Source organism: Vitis vinifera, chromosome 2 (genome assembly GCF_030704535.1).
Source record: "Vitis vinifera cultivar Pinot Noir 40024 chromosome 2, ASM3070453v1".
Classification (NCBI taxonomy): Eukaryota; Viridiplantae; Streptophyta; class Magnoliopsida; order Vitales; family Vitaceae; genus Vitis; species Vitis vinifera.
Window position 1 is genome coordinate 58,912 of NC_081806.1, and position 27,941 is coordinate 86,852.

The window sequence follows — 27,941 nt, forward strand, 5'->3', positions numbered from 1 at the left end:
TTTTTGTTAAAACTTAGAAATAAGAACACATAAAAATTCATTTTCATGATTTATTTCTTTGGTATGGCATTGTGATTTACTTTAATTTCAACAATAAAATGAATTTAAATGGACATTATTTTTTCCACTTTTAACATGAAATATTAATCAAAATGAAAAGAATAAATGGTATTATCTTAAATAAAAATAAAAAGATAAATTATAAAAATCAAAATGGAAATGATAATTACTTCATGAAAACCACATTAATTTTGCAAAATCAACTTTGTATTAAAAGTGGCCCTTTAGAAAGTACTTTCACCTTTTCCCACCATTCTTAAAATACTTTGTTTTTCCATAATTTCAAAAACTTTCAAAATCTAAGAATACATTTTGATAACAAAAACAAAAAATGTTTCCTCATTCCTAAAACGTATATACAGAAAGTAAATAAATAAAATAACATGACATTAAAGAGAAATTTTCCATTAATATGTTTTGAAAAAAAAAAAAGGAAAAAGAAAATTGCCTGCATGAATTTTTCTTAGAAAATATTGGTACAAGAATTTTTCCACTGGTCAAAAGAAATGAAACATTTGGACAAAGACGGATATTTTGCATTCACCGCAAGGACCGAGAAAGGTCACTGGAAATCACTGTAGACTTATTCACTGGAGAAGACTCGGATTTTACGTATAAAATCATCTCCTCAATTCACTCAGTGTTGTCTGAACCGCGTTAGCGTCATCTCTCTCGGCCTCACACTGAAAGTCTCAGAAAGAAGAGGGAAAAAAATAGAATCATGTCATCCCCAAGCAAACGCAGAGAGATGGATTTGATGAAACTGTAAGTTTTTTTGTTGGGATTTTTTTGTGTGTTTTTTTTAAGGATTTAATTTGGGTTTTTTGTCATTGTGTTTTGTTCCAGGATGATGAGTGATTATAAGGTGGAGATGGTGAATGATGGCATGCAAGAGTTCTATGTCGATTTCCATGGACCCGGTGACAGTAAATCTTCAACACCCATACCTTATTTTTTTTTATTTTGCCTTTTTGGTTGATCAGGATGGGGATGTGTATCTTTGTGATTGAAGATTCGAGGTATTTATGGGGTTTGGATTTGTGGGTTTTTGATGTTTTGTATTGATTCTTTGGTACTGCTTTGCTACTTGACCGTATGTGGATGGCCTTGGCTGTGGATTTACCTCTAATTTGGTGCCATATGATATAGCTGCTAACCATATACATAGGTTCCATGTACTATTATACTTGCTCAAATTTTGGGTTGAACAATTTTTGGTTCTATTAGATAATTTGGATTTGGGGTCTAATTATAGTTCCCTGATTTGAAAATTTAGACCATTAATTTATGCCCAAAAATAACTCTTTGTCTACAGAGGAATGTGATTTTTGTAAATATATGCTCATTTCTGTCAACTTTTTGTGCTTATTTGAGTTGCATATTTGCTGGATGGAAGTTTTGTTGCTAGATCGCTGGTGGGTTATTTGAGTATTTAAACCAAAAGGGGAGTTTTTCCAGTGTGATGAATGTGGCAGGTCCTTACCATGGAGGTGTGTGGAGGATAAGGGTGGAGCTACCAGATGCTTATCCTTATAAATCTCCATCTATTGGTTTTGTCAACAAGATCTACCACCCAAATGTTGATGAGATGTGAGTTAGTGGATGTTTAAAACCTAGTACTTCAGCTTGCATGAGCTGCATTTTTCTTATATATGACAAACATAAGGAAGAATTGGTTTTCTCAAATATGACAATCTTGTGGGTCTTTGAGTTTCAGGTCTGGTTCAGTTTGTTTAGATGTCATCAATCAGACTTGGAGCCCAATGTTTGGTAAGATAATGTCCTACAATATTTCTTTTTCCGTGGCTTCTACTAACTTCAAAGTCATGTTCCTTTTGCTCATAGATTCTTCCTTGTTTTATCAGTTGTCTGCTTAAGAAGTTGATATCTTTCTTTTTTATTTATTAACAGATTTGGTAAATGTGTTTGAAGTGTTTCTTCCTCAACTTCTTCTCTACCCCAACCCATCAGATCCATTGAATGGAGAGGCTGCAGCCCTGATGATGCGAGATCGGCCTGCTTATGAACAAAGAGTGAAAGGTAGCAGTCCTTCTCAAGCTTCTAGTCCCCATAGTACATATGTTTACTCATAAGGTGGCAAGATCAAATAATGGTGAATCTTCAAGTGGTACTTCATTCAATAAAGGAAATTAGTTAAGGTCATTAACCCAGGATGTTAGGGACAACTCATTTGTTTTTATTCGGGACACAACCCTTTACCTGTTTTCTGCATGCTTGTTTAACAATTTCTGGAAAGGCCGTTGCATTCAATCTTCTTAGAGAATTTTGTACTTTCAGTTATCCTGACCTAGATCCAGTAGCCAAAAAACTCTTTAGTCCAGGCTCAGCTGCTAAAGATTTTAGCTTCTCTAATATATCTTTTCAGTAGCTTGATCCAGTTCTAATGAGATGCACATTAATTGGCTGGTCCTAATTTTCCTCTTTCACTTCCATTTCTGCCTCTAACTAACATTTATTCACTCTGCATCATAACTTTTTGGTTGTTTATGTCTATCTCCATATACATAATATGTCACTAACTGTTTTGAGTTAGAAATCCTAATCTTTCATTACCACCTTCTGATTTGAAAGAATCTTGAATTTTTTTGTTTTGAAAGGATCATGTTCCATTTTCATCTAGTACCAGCTTTGTTGGTAATAGTGCAATTTTCACCATAGAATAATGATTTCAATCATTGAAACAATCCACAGTGTCAAGATGTCATACTCCTCCCACATGCTTTTGAGTTCACAGGTAGTTATGTTCGACAAAATTGTGTATTTCTAATGTGGCTTTCAAGAACAGGCAAATGAAACCATTCCTATATCCTTTGTTGCTTTCAACTTTCAAACAGGGCAAGTTATGCAAATAAATATTTATTTGTTAGTTCAATGAATGCCCATTCTTGAGCATCCTTAGCACATACTTGCATTTCTTAAAAGAAAAAAAGAACAACACCCCAACAGCCCCCTCCCATCCTCCTCTTCATTATTTTTGTGGATCTCTTGTTGGTAGACTAGAGGTTTTCTTTTGTGAATTTTATCAACAGTGTCTTTGTTTCTCTATGCCATCTTGATTTTATATCATATTGTGTAGTTTCTGCCCCTAGGAGGTGTTCCTTTCTTTTCTGTTGTTTTCTTAGGTGATTTCCCTTCTGTGTCCTTATTTGCTATGTAGACCCCCACACACTGAACCTCCCCACCTCAGAACTTCATTTCTGTAAGAAATCTTTAATGGCCTGGTAGTTTGTATAAGCAGAGCATCTTGCTGAGTCTATGAAGCTTCATCACTCAGAATTTCACTCATGCAGTGTTGTATATAAAGGAAGAAGGTGATGCTTTGTCATGTTTGGCCTGAAATGTGATGAAGGGTTGCCATTTATTGATCTATTGAAAGATGTCCATCCAATATTTTTTTTTTTTTTTTTGTTTTTTTGATAGGTAAGATGTCCATCCAATATTGTCCCTGTTCGGTCAAGCCATGAGACAATTCAACAAGTTGGGGGGAGTACTAATTTCCCACATGTTGAAACTTTATCATCTAACCAACTGGATGTGTTTGAGCCCTAGAGGTAAGAAATCGGTGCCTAAAGCACATGATAGTGGCTGATATCTTTAGAAGTCTTGTAGCCCTTCTTACGTTGTTTTCTCTGGTCTCCATGGTTTGAGTATTGCAAAAGCACCTGCCTTCATGAGAATAGAAATTAAAAGTTTCGAGTAATCAGTGTATGAATGGGTTTCAAAATAGAATCTAGTTGTTTATAACTAGAATGATCAGTACTTGAGCTAATCAATCTTTGATATAAAAACCATTAGATTTTGAAATTTCTTTCACTTGTGATGTCCTCTTACTACTCATGGAAAACAACACCCTGTTGCCTAAAACTGGAAAACCTTGAAAGCAAGATGGTGCTCTGATTTCCAGAAACTGCAATTCGACTTTTCTTGGCCTTTCCACATAAAGAGACCTTTTTAAGTGCTTCCAAAGTGTAAGCTCCTTTCTGTCTTGATCAAACTTGAAGTTCATATCCATGCATAACATAGACCCTTGAATAATTTTATCCAATTTGAGGTCATGACCGAGTTGGGACCACTTGCCTTTTGTTAAACTAGGCAAAGAGGTTTTGTGTGTGTGTGGGTGGGTGGGCCGTGGGTGTATCTGTGTATGTGTTAAATTGGGAAAAGTGTTAATTGAATTGCAGAACTTATTTAGAAATGAAATATTTGGTTGCTGTATGAAATAGATTATGTACTAAATTTTCAGTGTTAGTGATAGAACTCATTGTTGCCTCTTTTAAGGAAGTTACCATGAAACACCTCTTCAATTTCTGAGAGAATTTTTTTGGTAAGGAAATATTTGGCTAACATGTGAAATAGCTATCTTTTAATTTCAGTTTTAAAGTGATGAAGTTCCTTGCTGCCTCCTTCAAGAAGTTACAATGGAACTTCTTGCCAACATTTGAAAATATATATGAAGAATTCAATCATCAATAAATATAAATAAAACCTTTAGGATCCATCCTAACCAGAACTGGCACCCCTGGCCAGCATTGAACATGAAAACTCTCTACCTTCATCTATTACATTGTCTTTGTTGAGGCTTGTTCAATCTTGAAGCACTACCTAGACTGGTCGTGCTACAGTCTTCCTGAACAAAGAGAACTTGTCCTTGCTGTAGCATATAACAATTTCATTAATCCTCCTATCAAGCCTGGCAATTTTCCTATACTCCATACACATTTTAAAGAAGGTTTATCCATCCACAACACCAAAATTTAGAATAGGTTAGATGAAGAAACTCAGAAGGGCTTTTCTCTATTTTATGTTATGTATTTGTTATTTCTCAATCTTTGCTCATTGTTTTCTGCACTCCAGAGTACTGTGAGAAGTATGCCAAGCCAGAAAACATTGGGGCTGCTCCAGAAGAGAAATCCAGTGATGAAGAGCTGAGCGAAGATAATTATGAATCCAGCGATGAGGCAGTTGCTGGCCAGGCTGATCCTTAGTAGCTCCATATGCATATGCATGCATGCCCTTTGAATCATCTCGGTGTCTGTACATGATATTCAACTTCTGACAATGGAAACCCAAAGTCCTGGCAGCAGGAAGCTCTAATCTGGAAAAAGTCCTCACCCTTCTGCCCTTTGTTTTCCGTGGCTGATGTGTACATTAATCTACTGGGTCTTACATGTTTCAATTATTTGTTTTCTGTTGGAACTGAAGCAGACGGTCTTTTCCCCTGCTTATGCATGCATACATCTCTGTTAAAATTTAAAATCTGTATGGTGCCTGAGGACACATTAAATCACACTAGAAAGCTCTTTGATTTGCTTCTTAGAATAAACCCAAACAATTTAGTATCTAAAATTTGTTCCCTGGTCTATTTGTGAAGATTTTTGAAAATCATTTTGAAAAAAAAACAGTTTTGAGAATGGTCAACAGTTCTCCATTGTTTTTTTAGGTTTTTGTTCAAAAAATCAATTATAAAAAACAGTTTTTCAAATAATGTGTACTTACATAACAACAATTTTAGAAATATTTTTTATATTTTTAATTATTACACGAAATATTCTGAAAGAAAAAAAGAAAAAGAAAAACAAATAGAAACACTTTAAAAAGGGGAACTTTAATCTACACTATTTCAAAATTATGTAAAAAAACAAATCTAATTTTCAAGTTGGATTCGCTGGTTTAAATAATTCTGGTAACCTTAATACACGTTACCAATTATAAGAATTTTCAAAAACTTTATTTATTCTACAAATTGGAATAGGGTGCTTATAAAAAAAATATCTAATTTTATAAAGATTTTAAAATAAGAGAATCTTGAAAATTAAGTCCTTGAAAATCATATCACCAAAGGATTTTATAGAAAAAGAAACTAGATTTTCTCACAGTTTTTTTTGTTTAAAAAAAAAATTCTTAGCAACATTCTAATTCTGAATAAAACTTCAATTTGTAAGGCACTAGATTTCCGCCACAAATTGAGCCCAATAAATGGCCCAAAGTTGAGTTCAAATAACAAAAAGAATTTAGCCCATACTCAATCCCTAAAAATGTCCATCGTGTAGTCTTGCTTCAAAAAGTCTCCATTTGAAGTGTTGGATTCTTAACTTTTTAAACTTCAAAATTATACTTGAGACAGCTCCAATTTTGAATCAAAGTTAACATCACTTTGCTGCCATGGATCTTTAGGAAAAAAAAAAACTTTCAAAAATTCTTCTTTCCCTTTTTTCCTTCTTTTTTGTATAAATTTGAAGGAAAGATTCAACCCTTTTTCGCCATCATTAATCTTTTTGATACTCTGTAGATGATGCTCCAATAAAGGTTAAATCTTTATTGATATCATTGAGGAATTATTTTCTTATAGCTCTCCATAGATGATAAAAACTTAACTTTACATTATAAAACTAAATCCTATGCTCTTATAATGGAGCTTAAATCTTAATATGTAGAAAATATCAAAACTTTACCAAAAAAAAAATCTTGAAAATCTAAGTTCCTTTAATGGAGTTTACAACCAAATCTATGAAAAAACAAAATTATTATTTCGTTTAATCATCACATATAATAAAATAAATAAATAAATAACATACATGCATTTGGTCATAGGATAATATCAAAGCTTCAAAAAAAAAAAGGTTAGTACACCCCAAACAAAAATCTAAGCATACTTATAACATAATGTTCTTATACCAATTATTGGCATCCTAGAGTGAGGATGCATGTGAAAAATATATATCCATACTTATAGATATTAAAAGCCTTTTCATATACTAACAATTTCTTTAAAAAAGGGATTTTTAATTTATAAAATGCCTTTTACATAAATGCTACAGTGCAACATATTTTTAAAATCGCTCTAAATCTTGCTCTTAATATATTTAATAATTTAATTTTAATGAATACAACTCTATGTTAAGCTTTTTAAAAATTATGCAATGAGACAAAACGTTTCCTACCTTTTAATACATTAGATGCTTTTATACCTTTTCTAATACTTAAAAATTAAAAAAAATTATCTTTAAGGATTAAAAAAATTTCCTAAAATCATTGCCAAACAAAATCTTCATCTTATTATTTTGATTAATTTTATTATAAAATGTATGATGATAAAATATTCACTTCTTTTATGCTCAATAATTATTCAAACATTTCTAATTATATAAGTAAAATTATTCAAACATTAAAGAAGTATATTTGGATTAAAATGTTACCAAAATAATTTAAAACTTTAAATAAAAATTTCAGACTATGTATAAATAAATAATATTTAATTGAAGAGCTTGTAAAATAATGGAGGTGGAGGTGAGAATTAATGGCGCAACTTGCTGGCATGAATCCATGGACCATGAATATTCCCATCACTTACAAATCCACCATCCATCTCATATATTCTCTTAGAAACATGTAAGATATCCAATAGGGTTCAAAATTAAGATCAATGAATCAGGATGCAATATTATAAATTTCACCACTAATTCATATGAGAATAAGGGAGAACAAGTCAAATCCTTTTTTTTCTTTTTATACTGTGGCCAAAACTGTTGTCTTTGACTTTTCAAATAGTTTCTAAATCGAATTTCAGGAATTTTTTTTTCTCAATTGAAAAAAACCCAAACAATTTCAATCCAATAGTTCATGAAAACGATCATTTGCATATCTATGTACATTTCAAAGAAGATTCAAAAGCAAACATGGGAGGAAATAGTATCTATATTGGCGTGAAACGAAGGATCGCAAAGAAATCCCCTTTGAGGTTGAGGTGGGGACAGGGGCAGGGGCAGGGGCCGGGGCCGGAATGACAACCACAACCATGCCAAGGAAAGGAAAAGAAAAGAAATGGTGTCCGTGAGTCTGAAATATCAATAACAGCCCCCACCACCACCATGGGAAACACAAAAGAAGAGAAAGGGAATGTGATTGGTGAAGCGGGTACACTAGTCTTCAGAGTTCAGACTCATGACCCCACCATTCTTTACCCATCCCTCGTGACACCAAATGCCAGTCTGGCTTCCTCTGCTTCCTCTACCCAACACGACACCCTCATCTGGGGCCATTTCACTTCATAAATCAATCCTACTTGTGGGTCCACCACCCCTTTTTCCCAAAACATCTCCACAATATCCACAAATCATACTCTTAACTTATTCAATTCAACCCAAAAGGACTAATGCCTTCTACTGAATTAGCAAAGCAAGGGGTTTTATAGTATGTGTTAAAGGGTTAGGACAAGTTTTTGTGATTAGAGCTCATCTAAAGGTTAGGAAACTAGCTAAGCTAAGCTAAACTACTGCATATGCATATAATTTTACAAGCATTCAACTTCTAGGGTTCAGTTCTCTCACTCTGTTTCCTCTATGAGTTAGCTGTCTTCAGTCTCTTGGCTGTGCGGATGAACTCCATGATCACGGCTACTTCCTCCACTTGTCTTCAGTCTCTTGGCTGCGCGGATGAACCCCATGATCACAGGTACCTCCTCCACTTGCTGTTGTATCAAAATTATAAAACAAACCAATAAGAACGATAATCAGAGTGGTTTTAAGAGGCTGTGTATGTATCAGTCACAGACCTGTGCTGTGAAGTGCTGCTGCACGGCCTTAAGCATTTGTTCCCTGGATGAATTAGAGTTAAGATTCCCCTGCAGTTTCAAATTGTAAACTACTATTAGATTAATTAAATTAAATCCAATGTAAAATAAGTTCAATGAAAGAACAATTAGCTGAAATTCCAAATTTGGTGGTACCCACAATGTTGAATTTTTTGCAATATCTCCACAATGAATCAGTTCCTAGTTTTGCCAAGTTCACAATCTGATCATCCAAATAAACAAGACCCCACAAATAAATAAAATGCAGAATTTAAATTTTGAGGAATCATTAATCTTGGTCTGAGTTTCCTACTGGTTGAGGAGCATCAATGCCAGATTGGACTTCGCGGTGGCTATTGCGGTTGGTCAATTTCACTGATGCAGATGGTGCCCAGGGCCTTGTATGTCGGGCTCTTGGCTTGCTCAATTTGTGGAACTCAATGCTGCTGGCTGCCAAACAAGAAACAGTAACAACATTAAAATAATTGCATTAGCATCCTTGCAACCTCTTGAGAATTAGGGTTTAACACTAGAACTCACAGAAATCGTTGTCCTTCTCACCAATGTCGGAACTACTGCTAGAGTTATCAAAGTCATGATCATCATCTTCTTCATTCCCGGTCGGGGGTTCCAGCACGCTCAGAGCGTTCCTTTGCAACTTAACTTCAACCCCATTCTTCAAAACCTTGTATGTCAAAAACAAAAATAATCTCAATAATGCATCAAAGAAATTAATAGATGAAAATCAATTAATTGAAGCACAAAACAGAGAGTTGAAGAAATTAATACATCCATTGCTATTTAATAATAATCTCCAGAAGAAAAGGAATGCTACTTCATCCGGGCTCTATTCGCTCCACAATAAAATTCTTTCTGTAGGGTTAGTTTACCAATTTATATAGGGTTAAATAGAAGCCTTCCAAAACAAGACTTCGAAAAGTCAAGATATAATACGGTTTTAAACTTCTAGATATAATATTGCACCACCGATTTCTTAGGGTATCATAACAACCATAATTCAGCCCTAAAAAATTACAGATCACTCTAGATCCATTACTGTTGATAACTAAAGCAATCGAATCATAGTTCAACACAAACGGTTCAAGGTACTGTCACCCTCCTATTGGGAAACAAACACATTCCAATTTCAGGTCCCTTATACGACACAAAAATAAATAAATAAAATCCCTACATTTATTTTTTCCAATTTTGTTTTAATTGTATCACTTGAACAACTAAAGACGTAAGCTTTGCAACAATTCAGGACCACAAACTAAATGGTAAAAGTAAAACAGACTGAAGAAACCAAGGAATAGAACAGCTTCCACAGATAAATACAAAATAAATTGAAATAAAATTTGAGTTGAGACAGACTCTTCTATTTTGAATATTAGCTTATAATACTCCAGGAATCTAGAGGGGTTCCACCTCAGAAACTTCCGGGAAACTGAAGTTTAGCATTATGTGGTTCTTCATCATTACAAAATTTTAAGTATTAAAGTAGCGTATAGAATCAATAAATCAAAACGATACCAATTCTGTGATGACTGAACATGGGATTAAAAAACAAAGTGGGAAAGGAATCAGGGAAAATACCAGCCAATGCCAACCACCGAGGCCCACAGCCTTCTTCACAACACCTTGCAAGCCCACCAAAACAGACTTTGTTCTGTTGTTACCAGTAACAATGACCTTGGTGTGCCTAGGTAGAACAGAGAGCTCTTCATCACCACTTTCCTCGCGAAAAGGCGATAGAACGCGAGCAGAACAAAGCTCTGGCTCCAGCATTGTGCAACCCTAAACTTATCCCTCCCAATTTAAAGTAAGAAGCAGTAATTAAACAAATCCACAAAAAAATTGACCTCCAAAATCCAATACCCAGAACCTCTAAATGTTGCAAAACCCCATAATTAGTTGAACTGCTAAACAAAAACCCATAATCCCAGTAAACAGAACCTTCCTTTTCGAATGGTTTTTTCTCATATTACTTTAATCTTAACTTATCTTCATATCGAGTTGCAAGGCAAACCAGGTTTTCTGAAACGCCCTCCAACTGAAATCCCTGAAATAGAAAAAACTAAGGATAAATTATTAAGAAATTCAGAGCCTACAACCAAGAAACACAGAGTTGAAGTGAAAGAGCGTGAACATTGAACTCCGACCTGGAATATCTCCGAATATGTCCAATGCAAAGAAGCTTGAAGAAAGTGGAATCTTCAATCTCACATTCACGGACTTGGATCGACGACAATAAATGAGTTCATTCCAAAACGATGGCCATCATTAAACCTCTTTTCGGAGTTATAGTGACACCATAGTGTACCTGAAAATACAGAACTCGATATCAATTAACTCTCAATTTCTTTTTTAAGATCTTCAACTCATCAAAGCTCCTTGTAATTGAACTCAAATACACTCTAATAGAACTCTTTTCTTCAACCAATTTACTGAAATTTCCACCAAATTAGACATCAAATGAAACCACAAAAAGAGGGCTTCAATCTCCCATTTCAATTCCAATTCGAAACTTCCACTATTGCCCCAATTTTTGCAATAACTCGGTTGAAATTTTTTGAAGTAACCAAGTTCAATTACATGAGCCTCAAAATCGTCCCAATTTCACTAAAACCCGTTTGGTTGCTGAGAAACCAGAGGAAAATAAGAGAAATAGAATTTTGGGGTTTTCGTTTCTCCACAGTACAGCTGCAAATGGCTCAATTCAGAGAAAATCAAATCACCCAAAATTCCGATTCCTCCTCATTCCCCACATTTTCCCAGCAACCCAATTAGATCAAAAACACAAAAATAAAATCAAGTAGAAGCCCACGAATCCCACCCAACCCACAAAGACTTGAAACCCAAATCACAGCAACACCACTATACCTTTAACCCAAACACCGGAAATGTGACGGGTTTAGGCCGTCAAGAGCACTAAACCAGGGGTTTTCAGGGTCGAAAACTCGAATTCCGGGGCGAAAAACAGCGGATCTGGTAGGAAAAAATGGAGGAATGAGGGGAAGTGAGAGAGGAAAATGGGAGTGAGGAGAAGCAGAGGAGGGGGAAAGCAGGAAACAGCCCCAACTTTAATGCTTACCAACTGCCATGCAAACGACTTGGCCCTCTTCCGCTGTCCGTACGCTCACGCCTTTGTCACCGGCTTTCTAGCCGTTTACACCTTTTTCACTTGGCTTCGCTGCCCTTTAGTCCTCTCCCGCTCTTAATTTACACATTCAAATTTACAAGTTTGCCTCGTTAGTTTTTTAGTTTTTATTTATTTATTTTAATAAAAGTGGATTTATCAAAATAAAAATCTCCTAGGATATTATAATTTTATAAACGTTTAATTTTAATTATCTCTATATTTAGTATTTTTCGATGGGTAATGGAAAAACATGGGATGAAGCTATTCAAATATTCAAAATTTTATATCCAAGTGGAGCTTGATATAATAAAAAGAAGTGGGTTTTTTTTATTTATAGTCCTAACAGAAAAGGAAAAAAAAATGATATCTTATAGGCGTTTGATAAAACTTATTTTTTATTATTTAATGATTTAAGTTTAATTAAGTTAAATTATTCGTTAATTTAAAATTTATTACTCATTTTTATTTTAAGTGTTTAGGTTGTTTGGTAATACTATACTTAAAATTTATTTTAAGTTATTAAAGTGTCATTTTCACTTGTAATGTTAGTATTTATTTTCATTAATCTTACTTCATAAATTTATTTATTAAATATTTATACTTAAAAAACATTATAAATTTATAAAATAATTTTAAAATTTTTACTATAAAAAATAAATCATGATTGTGGAGTTACCGTTGTTAAATATATTCTCATTAGATGTGGGTAAATAAAAAAAATAAGATTAATAATAAGTTAATTATTTTAATTTAATACTTAAAATCATTTTTAATTTTAAGTTACATTGATTATTCTCAATTTACTTAATATCTTAAGTTATTAAATTACTTTAAGTCATTAAGTTAATTTATCAAACATATTTTTAGAGTGTTTCATTTTATTTTATTTTGTAAACTTTTTATGATTTTATTTAGGTCGAATTCTATTTCTATTTTAAATTTAATAAGAGGTATATGTAAATATTTTTATTTTGATTTATATAAACTATAATTTTATTATCCTTTTACAAAGTTAAAAAAACCACGAGAAGGAATTATGAATTTATTATTCCTTAATTAAATATGGCATCGGTATAATATATTTTTATTTTATTTATTTGGAATTGAGTTTAAACAAATAAATTATTTTACACTTTATAACGAATAACTTATTAATTTAATAATTTAATAATAATTACAGGATACAAATGTGATAGAATCTTTCCATTCACCTTCTTAATAAAATTAATTGTTGTAAGATCTTAATCTAAATGCGTTTTCAATTTTAGAATTTCTTCTACAAGCTCCAAAAAAATTATAAATTTAGAACTTTGGTAAATATACTACAAATAAAAAGTCAATGAATGCACCCGTCTCAAAAACAATGATTTTATTTTACCAAGTTGGAAGGGAGCGAGGGACTCGCCAAGGTGGGCATTTGCGTCATTAGAAAAGCATGGAGGTCAGACAGAAAGGGAGCCAAGCGAAGCCGATAGAATAGAAGAGAGGAGCGTGGGATGACCGGTAACTTAGAAAAGAGGGGGAAGCGAATGACGTACACGTGTCACAGAACCAGCTGTCGGATCTTATCCAGGCAAGTCAGTATTGTACTGTACCACCTCCCCAAAAGACGTCAACCCAAAAAACCGCAGTTGATTTTTTTTTTTTTTAAGAAAAAAAAATTGAAAAACAGAAAAAGAAAAAGGAAAAATTGAATAAAGTTGAAATTTGATTTGGAGCGCCCTGCAGCTGGAACGCACTTTGAAATCCCAAAAATAAAATAAAATAAAACAAATCCCGCTTTCAGATTTTCCGGTTCAAAGCATGGGGGCCCACCCCCACATGGTCTCATTTATTCTTTCCCATTTTCCTTATTTTCTTTCTATTTTCTGTTTGGTCCAAATCACAAGGCGTTTGAATTGGTCTTCATAATTTTGAATTCACCATGGAAGGACGGTTTGGCCTCTTCCTCGTCTGGTTTTGGGACATTACCTGAATACCAACAAAATTATAAACTTTCATATTCCTGGGTGGTGGGTGGACCTAATTTCTCCCCTGCAACTTCATCTAGATTCAAACCTAGAGTTTTTAAATTTGGGTTTTTGTTTTTTTTCCTCTAATAAGAATTTGACGCAAAAACCAGAGGCCTGGAAAGCATCCAATGGAGTTATATGATATTGAAATGCATTAAGATACAATGCGCAATGGAAACAGTAACTGTAACTCCAGACTTGGGGAAAAAAGATTCGCACAAGAGTTGATCAAAAGGGGCAAATCAAAAGAAAATAGAACTTGGGGCCGGATTTTGATTGATTCAAGGGTAGTCCCTGCCTGCCCCTGACAATGAACGCTCCCTGCGCCTCCTATTGGAGTCGGAGTAGTCATCGGACCTTCTGCCATATGGGGAGCGAGATCTTCCACGCCTGTCTCTTGCATAAGGGTCTCTATCTTGCCAGCGGCGAGGGGAGTAGCTCCGAGACCTTCTGCGGCCACCTCGTCCTGCATATTGTCCCAAAAAATGTAAGATAGTGATACTGATACACATCATTTCCTGGGCGTTCCACACATAATATAATAATGACTTTATCACTGTTCCAAACTGGAAAATTTTTCCTACCAAAAAAGAAACAAAGGTAATTAAACATGACTTGCTCATTACTTGGGAAGGTGAACTACTAGCATGCCTATGATATTTAACAAGACTAAAACTTGGCCTTGCACTCATGATTGAGTGCAAATGCCTCGACTTTGAGAAATACAACACAGTTTAGAGAAGCTCACTCATCCAGCTAGAACTAAATAAAGCCGCAATTGGGTCCAAGTTATCAGAAGTATCCCCACGTTTTTGTACAAAAATGTAAGCAAATGCTAATATATTTGAAGAGAGACATGAAGTTTAAGCCAGCATGTATCTTCCATCATCTGAAAGTGAATGTGTGTTTAAGACCAACCATACCAGTCTTGATCACAAAAGGAGAATCAAAAGATTTCAAAAGCAACCCAGCACTGGCCTGAGGTTTCTTTCCATGGACAGTTAGACTTCCAGGCCAGCTTAAGTTTAAATGAGCTCAGTACATTAAATATAATTCCTACATACATGCATAAGTAATTCTTGTACAATTACCTCGCCTCTCCCTCAGACCATGATACCTTCCTGGGGTTGGGGTCCTCCCACGCCTTCGTTTTGCCTGCATAGACACAAAATGCAACATAACATCCTGGCATTTAGACAAAACCCAATTTAGCAAAAACAAAGATCATGGTGGCCCCCTGCACACAGCTTCTAGGAAGTTTCAAGAAAATAACTGGATATTGCACCTGGATGATGATATCACTCAAAAAAGAAAAGAAAAAAGGAGGATGCACAAAACTTGCGATTTGGCATATATAACCTGTCATATTGGAGGCTAATTGTTTTTTTTTTTTTTCTGACCCTTAATTTACCTAATTTTCTTAACAGAATATGAGATCCACATTCTGTGTAACAAGCAGAATATAAAAGAAGGAAAAAAAGAAGCAACAAAACAAGTTGTTCACTGTGTCTATAGGGTTCTCCAAAACATAAAATGGAAAGAAAAAACAACCATGTCAGGTACTGTTACTAACTAAGAAAAAGAATAAAGGGCATACAACCCTCTGCAAAATAGTCGAATTTGAATCGATGAGTTTGGGATGTCGATGCAGAGCTCATGCAGTGAATAAAGGGAATACAGCCCTCTGCAAAAATAGTCGAATTGAATTGATATGTGTGAAATGTCGATGCAGAGCTCATGCTGTGAATAAAGGGAATACAGCCCTCTGGGAAATAGTCGAATTGAATTGATGTGTTTGGAATGTCGATGCAGAGCTCATATCGTGAAGGGGTAGGTTCGACTGTTTAGTGCTTAGATTGTGAATTCGACGGAGCTACACAGACCAGACCTGCTGCCAAAGTTTATCAGGCAACATTTCTGAAAATGAGCAGAACTTTAAAAATGAAAGGGAAAAAAAAGGATAGAAAAATGTTGTTACACATAAATAACAGAGTCCTATGACTCTTCAAAAACAATAACTAATTGAACCCTGTCACGGAAGCTTGTACCTTTTCCACGGTGATGAGGCGACCTTCAAGCACAGAACGATTAAGATATTTAATACAGCGGTCTGCATCCTCAACAGTCTCCATAGTGACAAAACCAAATCCACGGGATTCTCTGGTGCGAGGATCTGTTACCAGATGGCACTCAACAACCTAAACCAACAAATTGCCATGAGATTTTTATAATCAATTTCTTACAAATACTCAAAAATGATCAAATAATAAAAAAATCACTTATTTTTAAGCATGGACAGAATCAACACTAGAAGTAGCCCACTAATCTAATCCAAGGTATTTCTCTGGTAGCTTAAGATCCTGTTTGGATCAGATAAGGAACAGATGAGAGAAAAAGATAGGAATGAATATGCTGAAAGTAACCTGAGTCTTCAATTTTCAATTGTTTTTTAGCCTTTTCCTTCCCATCCACTTTTTCTTTCTGAGAGCCTAAATGTCCTATAATTTTCTGAAATCATAGTGTATGATAAGAGCAAAAGAACAATCCAATACATTTTGAGTGTAACAATGATGAGTCACCATCCAAATATTTAGCAATGAAGCATAAATATATCAATCAACAGAAGCCTGGTACTCACTTCTTAGCCACTATACCAAGCCTGATCCTAGTAATTCCCAAATAATATCAATGACTCATCAAACCTTGATCAATATAAAGTAATGGCAAATTCATTTGCTACACACATCTAAAAACAACATTGAGAAGGCATATACCTTCCCTTCACTGTTAAAATACTTCTCAAGATCACTGGCATTAACTCTTGTTGACAAACCCGTCACATACAAGTTATTTCCCGGGTTAACAGCATCTACCGAATCGCGGCTCCTAATGCAATAAAACAAAACAACCGCAAACTAGTTATACATTCACATACACAAATAGACATATTCACTCAAACAGAAGGTTAAAAATTTGGCATACACAATCAATATATACCTCGAGCGACTCCTCCTAGACCTCGACAATGACCTTGACCTCGACCTTGACCTTGATCGTCGCCCCCGAATGGGTGAACCCGAGTTGGCAGGTGAAACAGATCTAGGTTAGGAGCACAAGCACCACTCTAAGTAGTCCATAATTAGATGAAAAGAACACACAAAATCATAAGAAAATTTCCAATTCAAAAGCTCACCTTCCTTCCCTTGAATAAGGCATCTAACAAAAACACACGGTACGAATACATCAGAATACCTTCAACACTACAAATCATTACATTTATACATAGGCATGCATATATCTATAAGTCCATACAGCAACTGGGTTTGAACTTTAAACATAAGTAATCTCAAAGAATCGCGGAAAAAAGAGAAAAAAAAAAATCTCAAAAATCCACAAAAGAGAATGAGATTATTGCGTAGATCTAGGTCAAAATTTGAATTTGTAAGAATCTAGTACCTATATACTACTGAAATTTGAAGAGAAATCGCGAGATTTATAAATGCTTACCTCTGGGTTAGAGTCGAAGAGAGAAACCCTAGAACAGAGATTTGGGTGTGGGGGGGGTTGACTCGGGCTTGCTTTATATTTGCTAGATGGCGTGGGTGAATCTGGGCTGTTGAATGCATATGGGTCCCACCCCCCGTGGACAGTTCTGATAGATTGGGTTATGTTTGGTTATGGGTGAGTCAAAGTCTCTATCCATGATATGACCACGAACGGAACTATTCTGAGCCTGTTAAAGAAAAATTATGAGTTTAGAAGGGAAAAAAATGTTTGTTTATGTGTGAAAGATACGATGAGATATCATGTAATTTTATATAAAATTATAATAATTACCACCAGATGTTATAGAGATTTGAAGGTGCTCACAGATTTATTAATTGTCAAATATTTTTCAGAAATTAGATTTGAAACAACTTAGGATTAAACATTATTTCTGTTATTATTATTATTATTATTAGTATTATTCCTTTGTGTAAACCTATTTGAGTTTGGGTTAATGTATGTTAGGAACCATTTCTCAAAGCACTTTTCTATTTTGGAGGATAAAATTTTAGAAATTAGATATAAAAATGGAATTTAAATATGAAAAACGGTTATAAAACATGTAAAGAGTTTTGAAGTATTTTTCGTTTTTTCAATTTGGAAAACTCTATAAAATATCATTTCAAAATTGTTTTAAAAAATATATTTTCAAAACAAATCCTAAGTCCAGCAAAGATTATCTTAGATTAAAAACTTCACGAACACGTTCTATAAATCATAAAACAATTTTAAGTTCTAAATAAACAAATGTTATCAAATATGCGCTAAAACATTTATCGTAATTGTAAGTGAAGTAAACGTGGTAATATGTAATTGTATCCTGCATGTACTTTAGGTCATATAATTTGGTCTCATTTCTTGTTAAGTAATCGTATCATTTTTATTTTTTTACCTTAGTTTCCTGATACCAATGAAGTATAAATATCACCATGCACTTTTATGAGAACTTCCATAGATACCAATTTGATATCCTCGACTAATCTGTTCGATTGTGCAAGATTTATACACATGTTTACAAAATCAATCCCTTCACCTGTAGCTTTAGTTTGTTTCTGCCCCATCTCCAGGTCGATGAATCCTGATGAGTACCACATCTTAGATTAAACCCTGTATAGCAGTTAGTTTAAAGACTCGAGTCGTCCGAGAGCGACTCTCGTTAAAAGTTAAAAACACAAACACTATTAGCATGTAGCACTAGTACTTCCGTTAAAATCGTCTATGTATTATAGAAGTTCATGAATCCGGGTCTGAACTCGGTGTACTTCAGAATCATCCTTCTCTATGAAGAAAATAACTAAACAAATGAATTAATAAGGATAAATGAGCAAGAGAAATGTGGTTACGCGATGAAATTTGAAAAATAACATTTGACAAAACCGAGTTGTCTTGCGAGAGGCTCTCGGTTCCAACAAACTAACATCACTTGAAATAGCAACTCGGGTATTCAGTGGGGTAGAATACAAAAATCGAAACAACAAAAAACTCGGTGGCCAATATAGATTTTTTCCCTTTTTACATGGGGTTATGACAAAAGGAAAGTAAAACAGGAAGATATGGAGAACAGAATCAACCTCTGAGGAGGGTCTCAATGGCTTCAAAGAAGAGAGGAGCCATTTCAGGGCTTGGGGTCTTGATTGCACACTTCACCCCGGGGGCCCCAGCAACCATAGTGAGTTCAATCAAGAATGTGATTCCTCCAGGGACCTGGGCAGAGAGATACAGCACCTCCTGGTTTGCATGCTTCCGCTTTGCAATGAAGAACACTTTTGACGCAGCTAACCGGTCTAGGATGCCTTCCAGACTGTTCACCGTGATGCCAGGAAACTCCTTTGACACCTCATTTGAATCAGGAAGGGACTTCCATGCCTGAGGTGGGGAGAAGATATATACAAGCATCAGCTTCCAATTGATATAATCGAAATAGGCAATCCAAACCATCTCTACTGAATGTAGTAAAATTCTCCAAAATTTTTCAACAAAGTGTTAATCCCAACTAACAATGAATTATCAAGCCAAATATTTCAAAACTCTAGAATATCCAATAACCCTACAATTTTTTCCTTCCTTTTTCTTTGAGTGGGGAGTTGACAAGAATTGAACCAGAAATCTCATGTTCCACCCAACCACTTGCCACTCGAGCCAGGCCTCAAGGGTCACCCTACAATCTTTTCCTAGAATCATTCCTTCATATGTTCTTACTCTTCATCCTATTAATGAATAGCTACCAAATATTGAACTGGTGAGTAAGCTCCATAAGAAACGTCAAAAGGACGAGCCAGTACCACCACCACTGCCATATATAAAAATCAATTTCTTGCAAACGCTGAGAGAAATGGGTATGGAGAATGTTTACCTCGAGAAAGCTTGCACGCTCCATTTTCCCATCCTCAGAGAAGAAAACCAGCAATGAGATTTTATCACTGAAGTACCACACTGGTTGTTGGTTATTCTTCACAGCAACCTGCAGAAGTGAGTTTGGAGGACCAGGAGCCATATTCTGGAACAAAACCATAGGCAGAAGAGTCCTTGCTGATGTCCCCGGTTGCAATTGAGGGACCTGTGTAAGAGGACTTAAATTTAAAACAGCCTGAACTAAAACTGATTCAAGACCATGTAAGATAACTACCTGCAGAGGTCCAGCTGGAGCAAGCCCAAATGAATTCTTATTGAACTGAATCATGAACCCATCAAGAGGGATCTGTGAGTTGTTTTCAAATAACATACTGTAAAATATTTGACCATCCTTTCGTGCCAGATGGGCACTAATTTGTAAACCTTGACCAGTTGATGCTGGTAGTAGAACGGGCAAAGGAGGGCTGCAGTTGAAAGTCAGAAGACATGTCAGTAACAGTTATAACTAATGTTTCATCAAAATCAACTAACCTGATTTAAGGATTACAATTTGATGAAATGCAAATTAATCACAGATGTATTTAATATTGCAGATAACTCCTAAACTTTGGGAAATAAAAACTACAGATTATTCAAATAATTCTAGAATTGATTTATAGCACACGTTGCAAATTAGTCTAGCAGCCAAACAATTTTGCATCTCAAATATTAATACACCAATCAGAAGCTTAGAGTTCCATCCTACTCACCCAGCAGGTTCAACAGGCTGATCAACAGGTACAATAGCATTATCCAACCCAATTAGATCGCCCAGTAAATCTGGGGCAGGAGCAGCTGGTGGAGGTGAAACCTGTGTAGTGGCTGGATGTTTGGGTGAAGCATATGGAACGCTACTAGAGCTGGTTGGAGGTGATGCACCACTGTCAGGTGCATGAGCAGATGACTCAGAGTACCCTGCTTCACTCCCATCTGGATAGTCGTCCTCTTCAGATCTTTGTGGTGTAGTCTTCACACGAGTCACAAATGAATCTGGAGGTTTGTGATACACTGATGACAAAGTAGCAATGTTGGCAAGAAGCTCATCGAGGAGAGAAGGATCAAGTTGGTTCGAATCATCACTAATCACAGGCTTCTCAGCTAATACAACATCCTTAGCAGCCTGAGAGAGAGAAAGTAGATCAGTAATGTATAAAGTCAAAGAGCACATGGTCCCAAGAAGGTATTACTTCAGCAGTGGAGCTGGAAGTGTGCTGAGAGTGTCCCATGTATGAAGACACCAGTGGGAAAGTAGTTTGGCATACAACCGCACCCCACTTCAGAAGTCAAAGCAAAAAATAATGCATTCTAATATCAACTGAACCAATGGATGGCATATTGGATATAAACTTATTAGTACAGAAGCTAGTCAAACTTTAGCCAATACACACCTCAGGATCAGTTGAAAGAAGACGCCAATAAATGTATGCACGATCCCGGAGATCTGGATTGTCTGTCTCTACAGTGGCATTATTCAAAACTACCTGTAAACATGAAAACATGCAGTGAGAAACATGTGCTTTGAAGGATCTGAGTCTTGGAAGTGCTGTTCCTGAGAACTGTGGGCTTGCATCTGAAGCAAAGTAGCAGTTTGAAGAGTGGAAGTCTTATTATGGTATACCTATTACGATGAAAATCCTTCCCATGTTAGGGGAAGGCCACAGGTCATATTTCAATGCAATTTGAACAGGCCCTGGATCAGACCACTAAAAAATTCGACCAAACCCAAACGCATGTATTAAACATATACCAGTTTCATATTCAATCTATGGTTTTGCTTCCTCAAAGAGGAGGCAATGAGATATGTTCCTGGGAGGCCAAGTTGGCTCCCCTAATTTATGTATACTATATATGAGGAACAATTCTAAAAACATAATCATTTATCCAATATATGTTGTCATGTAATTCCCCATTATACTAAAAATCTTATCAATCAATAGTCAAGCATCCAAAATATTAGGTTTATTTGATTAAGACGGGATAGAATAATCCTTGATTTGGAAAAATAATCTCCACCTTTTTTAAACATGAAATACAACCTTTTTTCGACAAAAAATTCCATCCATCAACTATTTCAGACTCCTCTCACATCAAATCACTTTTTGGAAAAAAAAAAAACACCAAGTGTATATATGTCAAATTAAGGTTACATTTACATTTTTTTTAAATGAAGGCTATTTTTCCAAAGTGGTGATTTTTTTATCCTTTTGGCATCGATGTTTGAAAGATGTTAAAAAAAAAATACAATTGACATCAAACTCAATAAAATCAACGTGCTGCATATCGTTACCATTTGAAACTGGAATTAGCCTATAAAAAAGAGTGAAAACCATATGATATCCTTGTATGTTATGTCCAATGAAAATGATATCCTAAGATATAATATCCAATGAGATATATTATATCATGTTTATGTTAGGTTTCCAGAAAAAAAAAAAAAAACAAAAAATGGAATGGAAAACAAATTACATTTCAACTTTTGATATTTTTCTAAAATAAAAACTATCGTATCTCAATATTTGCTACTAAAAAATATGAAATATCTCTCATGCTTAATATTATTTGGAAATCATTCCAGAATTAATAATTTAATAAATATTTTAAAATTTTTTTGTTAATAATATTCATGATTAAAATATTTTAAATTTATAAATAAAAATAGATTAAATTATGTTGTTCAAGATATAAAAACTTTATTTTATATATATATATATATATATATATATTAATATTAGTATTATTATACGTTATACTATATACATATATTTTAATTCCTTTTTAAAAACATTTAATCAAATTTTTTGTTTTGCAAAATGAGTGATATAAAAATTTAAAAAAGAAATGAAGAATATCAATGAGAGGAATAAATTTATATTTCATGAGATACATACATACATACACACATACATATATATATATAATTTCTTAACTTAGGATTATTCTATCTCATATAAAGGGAATATTAAAATGAGATTGGATAAGTTATCCCGTCACTTATCCTATCTCATGTTTGGATCCTATTCTAATATCAACCAAACATGGGATAGGATATATTATATCATCTTTTATACTATCACATGCTATATCCAGCCTACTAAACATAGTCTAAGGTTCTAAACTTATTTTCATAATTCATTTTGAATCACAAGTTTTAAATTTTTTTCAAGAAAGAGAATAAAGCATTAACATTGATGCACACATATTTATAATCAAATTTTTTTTTTTTTGATAAGTATATTTATAATCAAAATTTGAGGTGCTCAAATGGATATTACTTGCTGCAAAATGTTTTGGTTTCGGATATAATAGGGGAAATTTCCTATTAGGATGGTACATTAAAGCTATATTGTTTCTGTTATAGACCCTCTTCCTGACAACATTTTCCTTGGACAGGCTCCATGTATGGTCATAATGCTCCAATAAATTCTTATCTCCCAGTAGGTGGGGTTGGGCAATAATTCAAAAAAATCTATTTGAAAAAGTAAATGAATTAAGAACTCCAGAACATACAAATTGATCAGGAACTAGTAAAAGAGAATATACTAAAAACAAAAATAAAACCTGAATCATCTGCTGTGGCCCTTCAGTTGGCTTCTTAAGGAAAAGTTTGACAGTTGCTGTTAACAACTGCAATTGAACTTGTGCAGGCTCCTCAGGAAAACTCTCCAAGAAGCTTTCAAGGAGCTCATCAGCATTGTCAATTCTTTCTGCATATTCACCAATTATCCAGATCATTGATGCCTGTGCCAAACAAATAAAACAAAAATATGCATTTAGAAAGTGTAGACAATTATAGAAAGCATAAGATTTAAAACCATTTAGTTATTTCATTTGGAACACGAATACCTTTGCTTCTGGCTCATCCAAAGTGTCTAAGCTCTCACAGAGTGTTGCAATGATGGATTCATAGCTGTGGAGGAAAAGAAATTCAAAATTAAGTTCAGCAGGAAGAAAACCATCATTCCACCGTAATATGCTATCAGAAGCACCAAAAATCTATTAACTTACGTATTAGGGTATCTCCTAAAAATATCTTTGATAACTATAATAGCCTCTTGAACCACATAGTTTACTTTAATCTTGATCAGCTCAAGTAAAACACTAATGCATCGCTCTGCTGCTCTCTCTAACTTTATGGCACAACGGCCAATAGCACGAACAGCCTTTCTGACAAAATCTACATCTACTTCTGTAGCATACTCTTTGAACTCCAATAGAACCTGTAATAACATTCACCAGTGGGATGAACTCTGATCAGTAAAGCACAAGAATAAGATTTATTTGAATTAACAAATTCACATACCTGGTCTATATTTCGGTCTGAAGCAAGCTTTATCATGATTTCTAATTTTTCCATCTTCACATAAATTGGATCATTGTACTTGCAGAAGAATACCTGGAAAAAGAAAACAGTTTCTGGTAAGCACTTCCCCTGCAATATGGACATGAAACAGGAAACTAGAACTTTATTGTTTAAAGTATCAAGTGAAGGTAATGATATCAAATCACCTTGATTTCATGGGCAAGGATTGTAGGCCGTCTTTGTACAATAAGGTTGATGTTCCTCAATGCAACATATTGTATCTCAGGTTCTGCAGAGAGCAATGTTACAAGAGGAGGAGCCATTTTTTTGCAAAGATTTCTGACAACATCAGTACTGGTGATGAGTTCCATTTGTTGGAGGATCATCTACAGCACAAAAAAAGGCAAAATATGAACGATGAATGGTCAATGAGCAGCTAATTGTTTAACGCATTAAGAATACTAATAAAGACAAAGTGCTATAAATTAAACAAAGGAATAAATATTACCTTAACAGCTGAAAGTACAACTGCACAATTTGCATGTTGTAATCGTGGAGTAACTCGCTCTACTATACTTTCAGCTTCACGAGCATCAGCTGCCTTGTACTTGGAAAGTGCATCCAATATGAAAACTTGACCCCACCTGAACAAGTGCACATCATAATTGACATTCCACAAGAACAGTAAAATGCAGTTTTTAGAACCCAAACACAACCACTCCAACCCAACCCTCCACCCCTTTCCCACCAAAAAAAAAAAAAAAAAAAATAGAGTCAAGGAAAACATATTACAGAAAAAATATGTTAAACTGCCAAAAGAATTCAAAACCATAACATAAAAAATCAATTTCACCTTTCTCAAAGTGATTTTTTTTTCTTTTTTTTCCCATATTAGACATTATCCCTTTTATCGAAGAACAACCATTTCACAGCTCAATCTCTAGATTTTAGCATGGCAAGTGAGGAGTGTAGCAACAACGGCACATGCCTTCAATTCAAGTGCAAAAATGATAAATATATAAAAACAAAGACAAGTCTTGTGTGATGATACGCTTACTCAGATATGATGATGAAAGTTCTAAATTATAATTATAACCATATAAGAAGTGACCATACACACACACATACATACAAACATGCATTCACCATACATCACACTCCCTTGTATCATAATAGAGTACAACAAGCAATCTATCACCAAATCCGAGGTAGATATGGAGAATCGGAACTATAACATGTAGTCTTTCAATACATAAGCACTAAAATGAGCAGGATATAAAACTGAGAACCGCAAAAGCCAATTACAAACATTATTTTGACATGAGATATTGCTTAGGACAAGAGGTTCTTTTCTTGTTGACTATTGAGAGCCATTCCATATAAATTATACTAAACTGTTATTTTTAAACAATCAGTATGTAGTTTTAGAGTGAATTGGCATGCTTCACCAATACATCATCAGCCTAAACTCTACATTTGCCAAAGCCACCTCAGCATGGTAGTGAGAATGAGACTCAATTCTTGCTGTTTAACAAAACGAAGGTAATATTTTCAACCACAAACTTACTCTGTGCATTCATTTAGAGCAGTAAGGAGCTTTGAAAGAGTGTGGCTGGTGACCTCAAAGATAGGCCTGCTACTGTTCTCTTGAATCTCAGAAAGAGCTGCCACAGCATTTGCTACAACCATCGGATTATTGTCAGAGATCAAATCCTTGAGAGATTCCAGAAAACCCCTATCCTCGACTAACTCAGCATTTATGTCGTAAAGTTTAGCAACACATATAGATGCCGTCTTGCGAACATATGGGTCATCATCCTGGTACAAATGAAATCAAAGGGCAAATAATAAATTGACGATTCAAATTTGCAGGAAGTGTACAGGAAAATACAAAATTTATACTAGGAACATGTTCCAACAAACAGGAAAATACAGAAATTGTATTAGTTAAGAAATCAACCTTGAGACACCTCTGAAGGGGGTCACATAGATATTCTGTGATTTTATCAACACGAATGCATCCCATTGTTCGTACTGCCAAAGCACGAATTAAAGGGTTTGGATCCTGTGAATCCTGCATAAATGCTCATAATTTAAAAGTTCATTAGAAAAACATGGGTAGAGGCAATACAGCAGGCTTAGCAGACTGTGAAACACATAGCTTAAAAAGATTCAAAGAAAAACAAATGAGTCCTCTACTTCTTAGCACAGAAAAGAATCCCTTCAAAATAACCATGAATTCCGATGTCCATATCAATACCATTGAAGGTAACAATAATCTGTACAATATGGAAGGCTCATAGTAGCTCTTACCTTCACAAATGTATTTACTGCAAGTATTGCTAGGTCCGGCTGGCTTTTAGCATAATTTATGAGATACAAATAAACAAGCTTTTTGAGCTCCAAATTCTCTGTTTGCATGCAATTCACAACATCTGTGAACAACGATGAGACATCCTTCCCAACAGTCATTGCAGCAATCACCTTTTTCACAGCATCTTTTCTCTTATCCTAGCATATTACATCAAGAGCAGGATTCATATTGTCACTTATAGAATACCAAATAAGTATGATCATAAACAAATACAACAAAAGAAAGCATCTCCATCAAATGGGAAAACCAGCACCAAGAGGGCATCCACCAAAGGAGCATGACATTCAGGTACATCAAATATCAATCCAAATGATCTCTATTGTGTGGTCATTCAAAACAAGAGATTAAAGACCTTAAAATCATACTAGGTACTGAAACATGCAATTGCTCTCAGCTAGCAGCCTAGCAGCAGATAACCCATAATCTTTAGCCATCTACCAAATTTTCCTCCCTGTCCAACGCCCAAAAGGCCAAAATACCATAAATCGTGAAGGGATATCAAGGATACTGTATACATAACAAGGCAATGGTTCCCAAGAAAAATGTGAGAGAACTTTGAACCTCAAAACCATCCTTGTAAATTAATGTGTCAATTAAACTCCAAAATTGACACAATAGGGAGAAAAAAGAAAAAAGAAAGAAAGACATAAAATTCCAATCTAACAAAAAGGCATGACATTTGGATACTTCGCTTGCTGCTGAGAAAACGATCCCTATTATAATAGGCACGCCAAGAGAAACATAAAAGATCTAAGACCAACCTACTAATAAACATGCAGGTTCTCCAAACTGGTATCCCTTGCAGCTATTCTCCACATCCTAGCACATAAAGGACAAAACAACATGACTCGTCGAACCAAGCAGACATGACACTCTCTTTGGTTCTCAAGAAAATATAAGAAAACTAAATATCTCAATACATTACTGGTAGGACTAACGTGCCGATTCTATTATAAATCCAATACAATACAAAAACATAAATTCTTGAACAAATTCTCTTATTATGCAAAAGCATACGTTCTCATTAAACTTCGAATCTCAAACCTACGCCAGAACACATAAGAATAAAATTCCAAAAACTCATTTTATCTCCAATTTAATCCGCTACCAAACAGACGCCTAAAAAAAAACTCAAAACAAAACGAGACAAACAGATCAGTCAAAGACCGATCGGCACGATACAAATCTCAGCCAGGAAACAACGGATCCGAGGACAGCACTCGAAAATTTGACAAGAAAAAACGCTATTCCGGTAGAATCAGAAAGCTGAGAGGTACAGATCGGGAGTTGAGAAAATCGGACCTTGTACTGAGAATTGAGCTCCTCTTTGAGCTCGGGGATTTCTCCCTTCTTGGTGGTGGAGAAGTACTTGGAATCGTGGCCGCTCATCTCCGTCGACGACCTCTGAAGGAGGGAACACAGCAACAATGGCGAATAAAAGGCTCGGCCTTGGTCCAGTCAATATAATCGAAATGGAACCGAGCCGGTTTGAGGACCGGTCTTCTAGGGCCCTGTTCGAACTTGAA

The 27,941-nt window shown here is 34.9% G+C and overlaps 4 protein-coding genes across 10 annotated transcripts; 1 reads left to right on the forward strand and 3 right to left on the reverse strand.

Moving 5' to 3' along the window:
* The first annotated feature begins 560 nt into the window (after nucleotides 1–560).
* On the forward strand, nucleotides 561–5,427 carry LOC100253472 (ubiquitin-conjugating enzyme E2 5). 3 transcript variants are annotated; one of them, XM_002279891.5, is made up of 6 exons: nucleotides 561–825; nucleotides 907–986; nucleotides 1,536–1,650; nucleotides 1,778–1,830; nucleotides 1,972–2,100; nucleotides 4,936–5,427. In XM_002279891.5, exons 1-6 carry the CDS (start codon nucleotides 782–784, stop codon nucleotides 5,064–5,066), a joined length of 552 nt encoding a protein of 183 aa, XP_002279927.1. In that variant the 5' UTR covers nucleotides 561–781; the 3' UTR covers nucleotides 5,067–5,427. The 3 variants fall into 3 exon arrangements, with proteins under 3 accessions (XP_002279927.1, XP_010658145.1, XP_059598044.1); XM_010659843.3 differs by having other exon boundaries at nucleotides 574–825; nucleotides 1,993–2,100; XM_059742061.1 differs by lacking the exon at nucleotides 4,936–5,427 and adding an exon at nucleotides 3,502–3,632 and having other exon boundaries at nucleotides 574–825.
* Nucleotides 5,428–8,215: 2,788 nt separating this feature from the next.
* LOC100258615 (uncharacterized) lies at nucleotides 8,216–11,733 on the reverse strand. Of its 5 annotated transcripts, none has more exons than XM_010659861.3 (8): nucleotides 11,534–11,733; nucleotides 10,813–10,973; nucleotides 10,247–10,712; nucleotides 9,212–9,335; nucleotides 8,964–9,100; nucleotides 8,811–8,873; nucleotides 8,633–8,701; nucleotides 8,216–8,548 (listed from the first exon to the last, which is right to left on the reverse strand). In XM_010659861.3, exons 3-8 carry the CDS (start codon nucleotides 10,436–10,438, stop codon nucleotides 8,426–8,428), a joined length of 708 nt encoding a protein of 235 aa, XP_010658163.1. In that variant the 5' UTR covers nucleotides 10,439–10,712; nucleotides 10,813–10,973; nucleotides 11,534–11,733; the 3' UTR covers nucleotides 8,216–8,425. The 5 variants fall into 5 exon arrangements, with proteins under 5 accessions (XP_010658163.1, XP_002279852.2, XP_059598049.1 ...); XM_002279816.5 differs by having other exon boundaries at nucleotides 9,191–9,335; XM_059742066.1 differs by having other exon boundaries at nucleotides 10,247–10,727; nucleotides 11,534–11,731.
* A 2,192-nt stretch (nucleotides 11,734–13,925) lies between these two features.
* LOC100263989 (serine/arginine-rich splicing factor SR45a) lies at nucleotides 13,926–17,476 on the reverse strand. The gene is made up of 7 exons (XM_002279648.5): nucleotides 17,312–17,476; nucleotides 16,998–17,020; nucleotides 16,802–16,903; nucleotides 16,579–16,690; nucleotides 15,853–16,002; nucleotides 14,896–14,959; nucleotides 13,926–14,270 (listed from the first exon to the last, which is right to left on the reverse strand). Exons 2-7 carry the CDS (start codon nucleotides 17,018–17,020, stop codon nucleotides 14,086–14,088), a joined length of 636 nt encoding a protein of 211 aa, XP_002279684.1. The 5' UTR covers nucleotides 17,312–17,476; the 3' UTR covers nucleotides 13,926–14,085.
* Nucleotides 17,477–18,671: 1,195 nt separating this feature from the next.
* Nucleotides 18,672–27,938, reverse strand: LOC100241708 (beta-adaptin-like protein B). The gene is made up of 15 exons (XM_002279605.5): nucleotides 27,718–27,938; nucleotides 26,355–26,552; nucleotides 26,002–26,115; nucleotides 25,609–25,859; nucleotides 24,550–24,685; nucleotides 24,248–24,427; nucleotides 24,042–24,134; nucleotides 23,747–23,958; nucleotides 23,585–23,648; nucleotides 23,300–23,479; nucleotides 21,130–21,222; nucleotides 20,452–20,861; nucleotides 19,977–20,166; nucleotides 19,704–19,907; nucleotides 18,672–19,216 (listed from the first exon to the last, which is right to left on the reverse strand). The coding sequence occupies exons 1-15, from the start codon at nucleotides 27,802–27,804 to the stop codon at nucleotides 18,917–18,919; spliced, it is 2,712 nt and encodes a 903-aa protein (XP_002279641.1). The 5' UTR covers nucleotides 27,805–27,938; the 3' UTR covers nucleotides 18,672–18,916.
* Nucleotides 27,939–27,941: the final 3 nt, after the last annotated feature.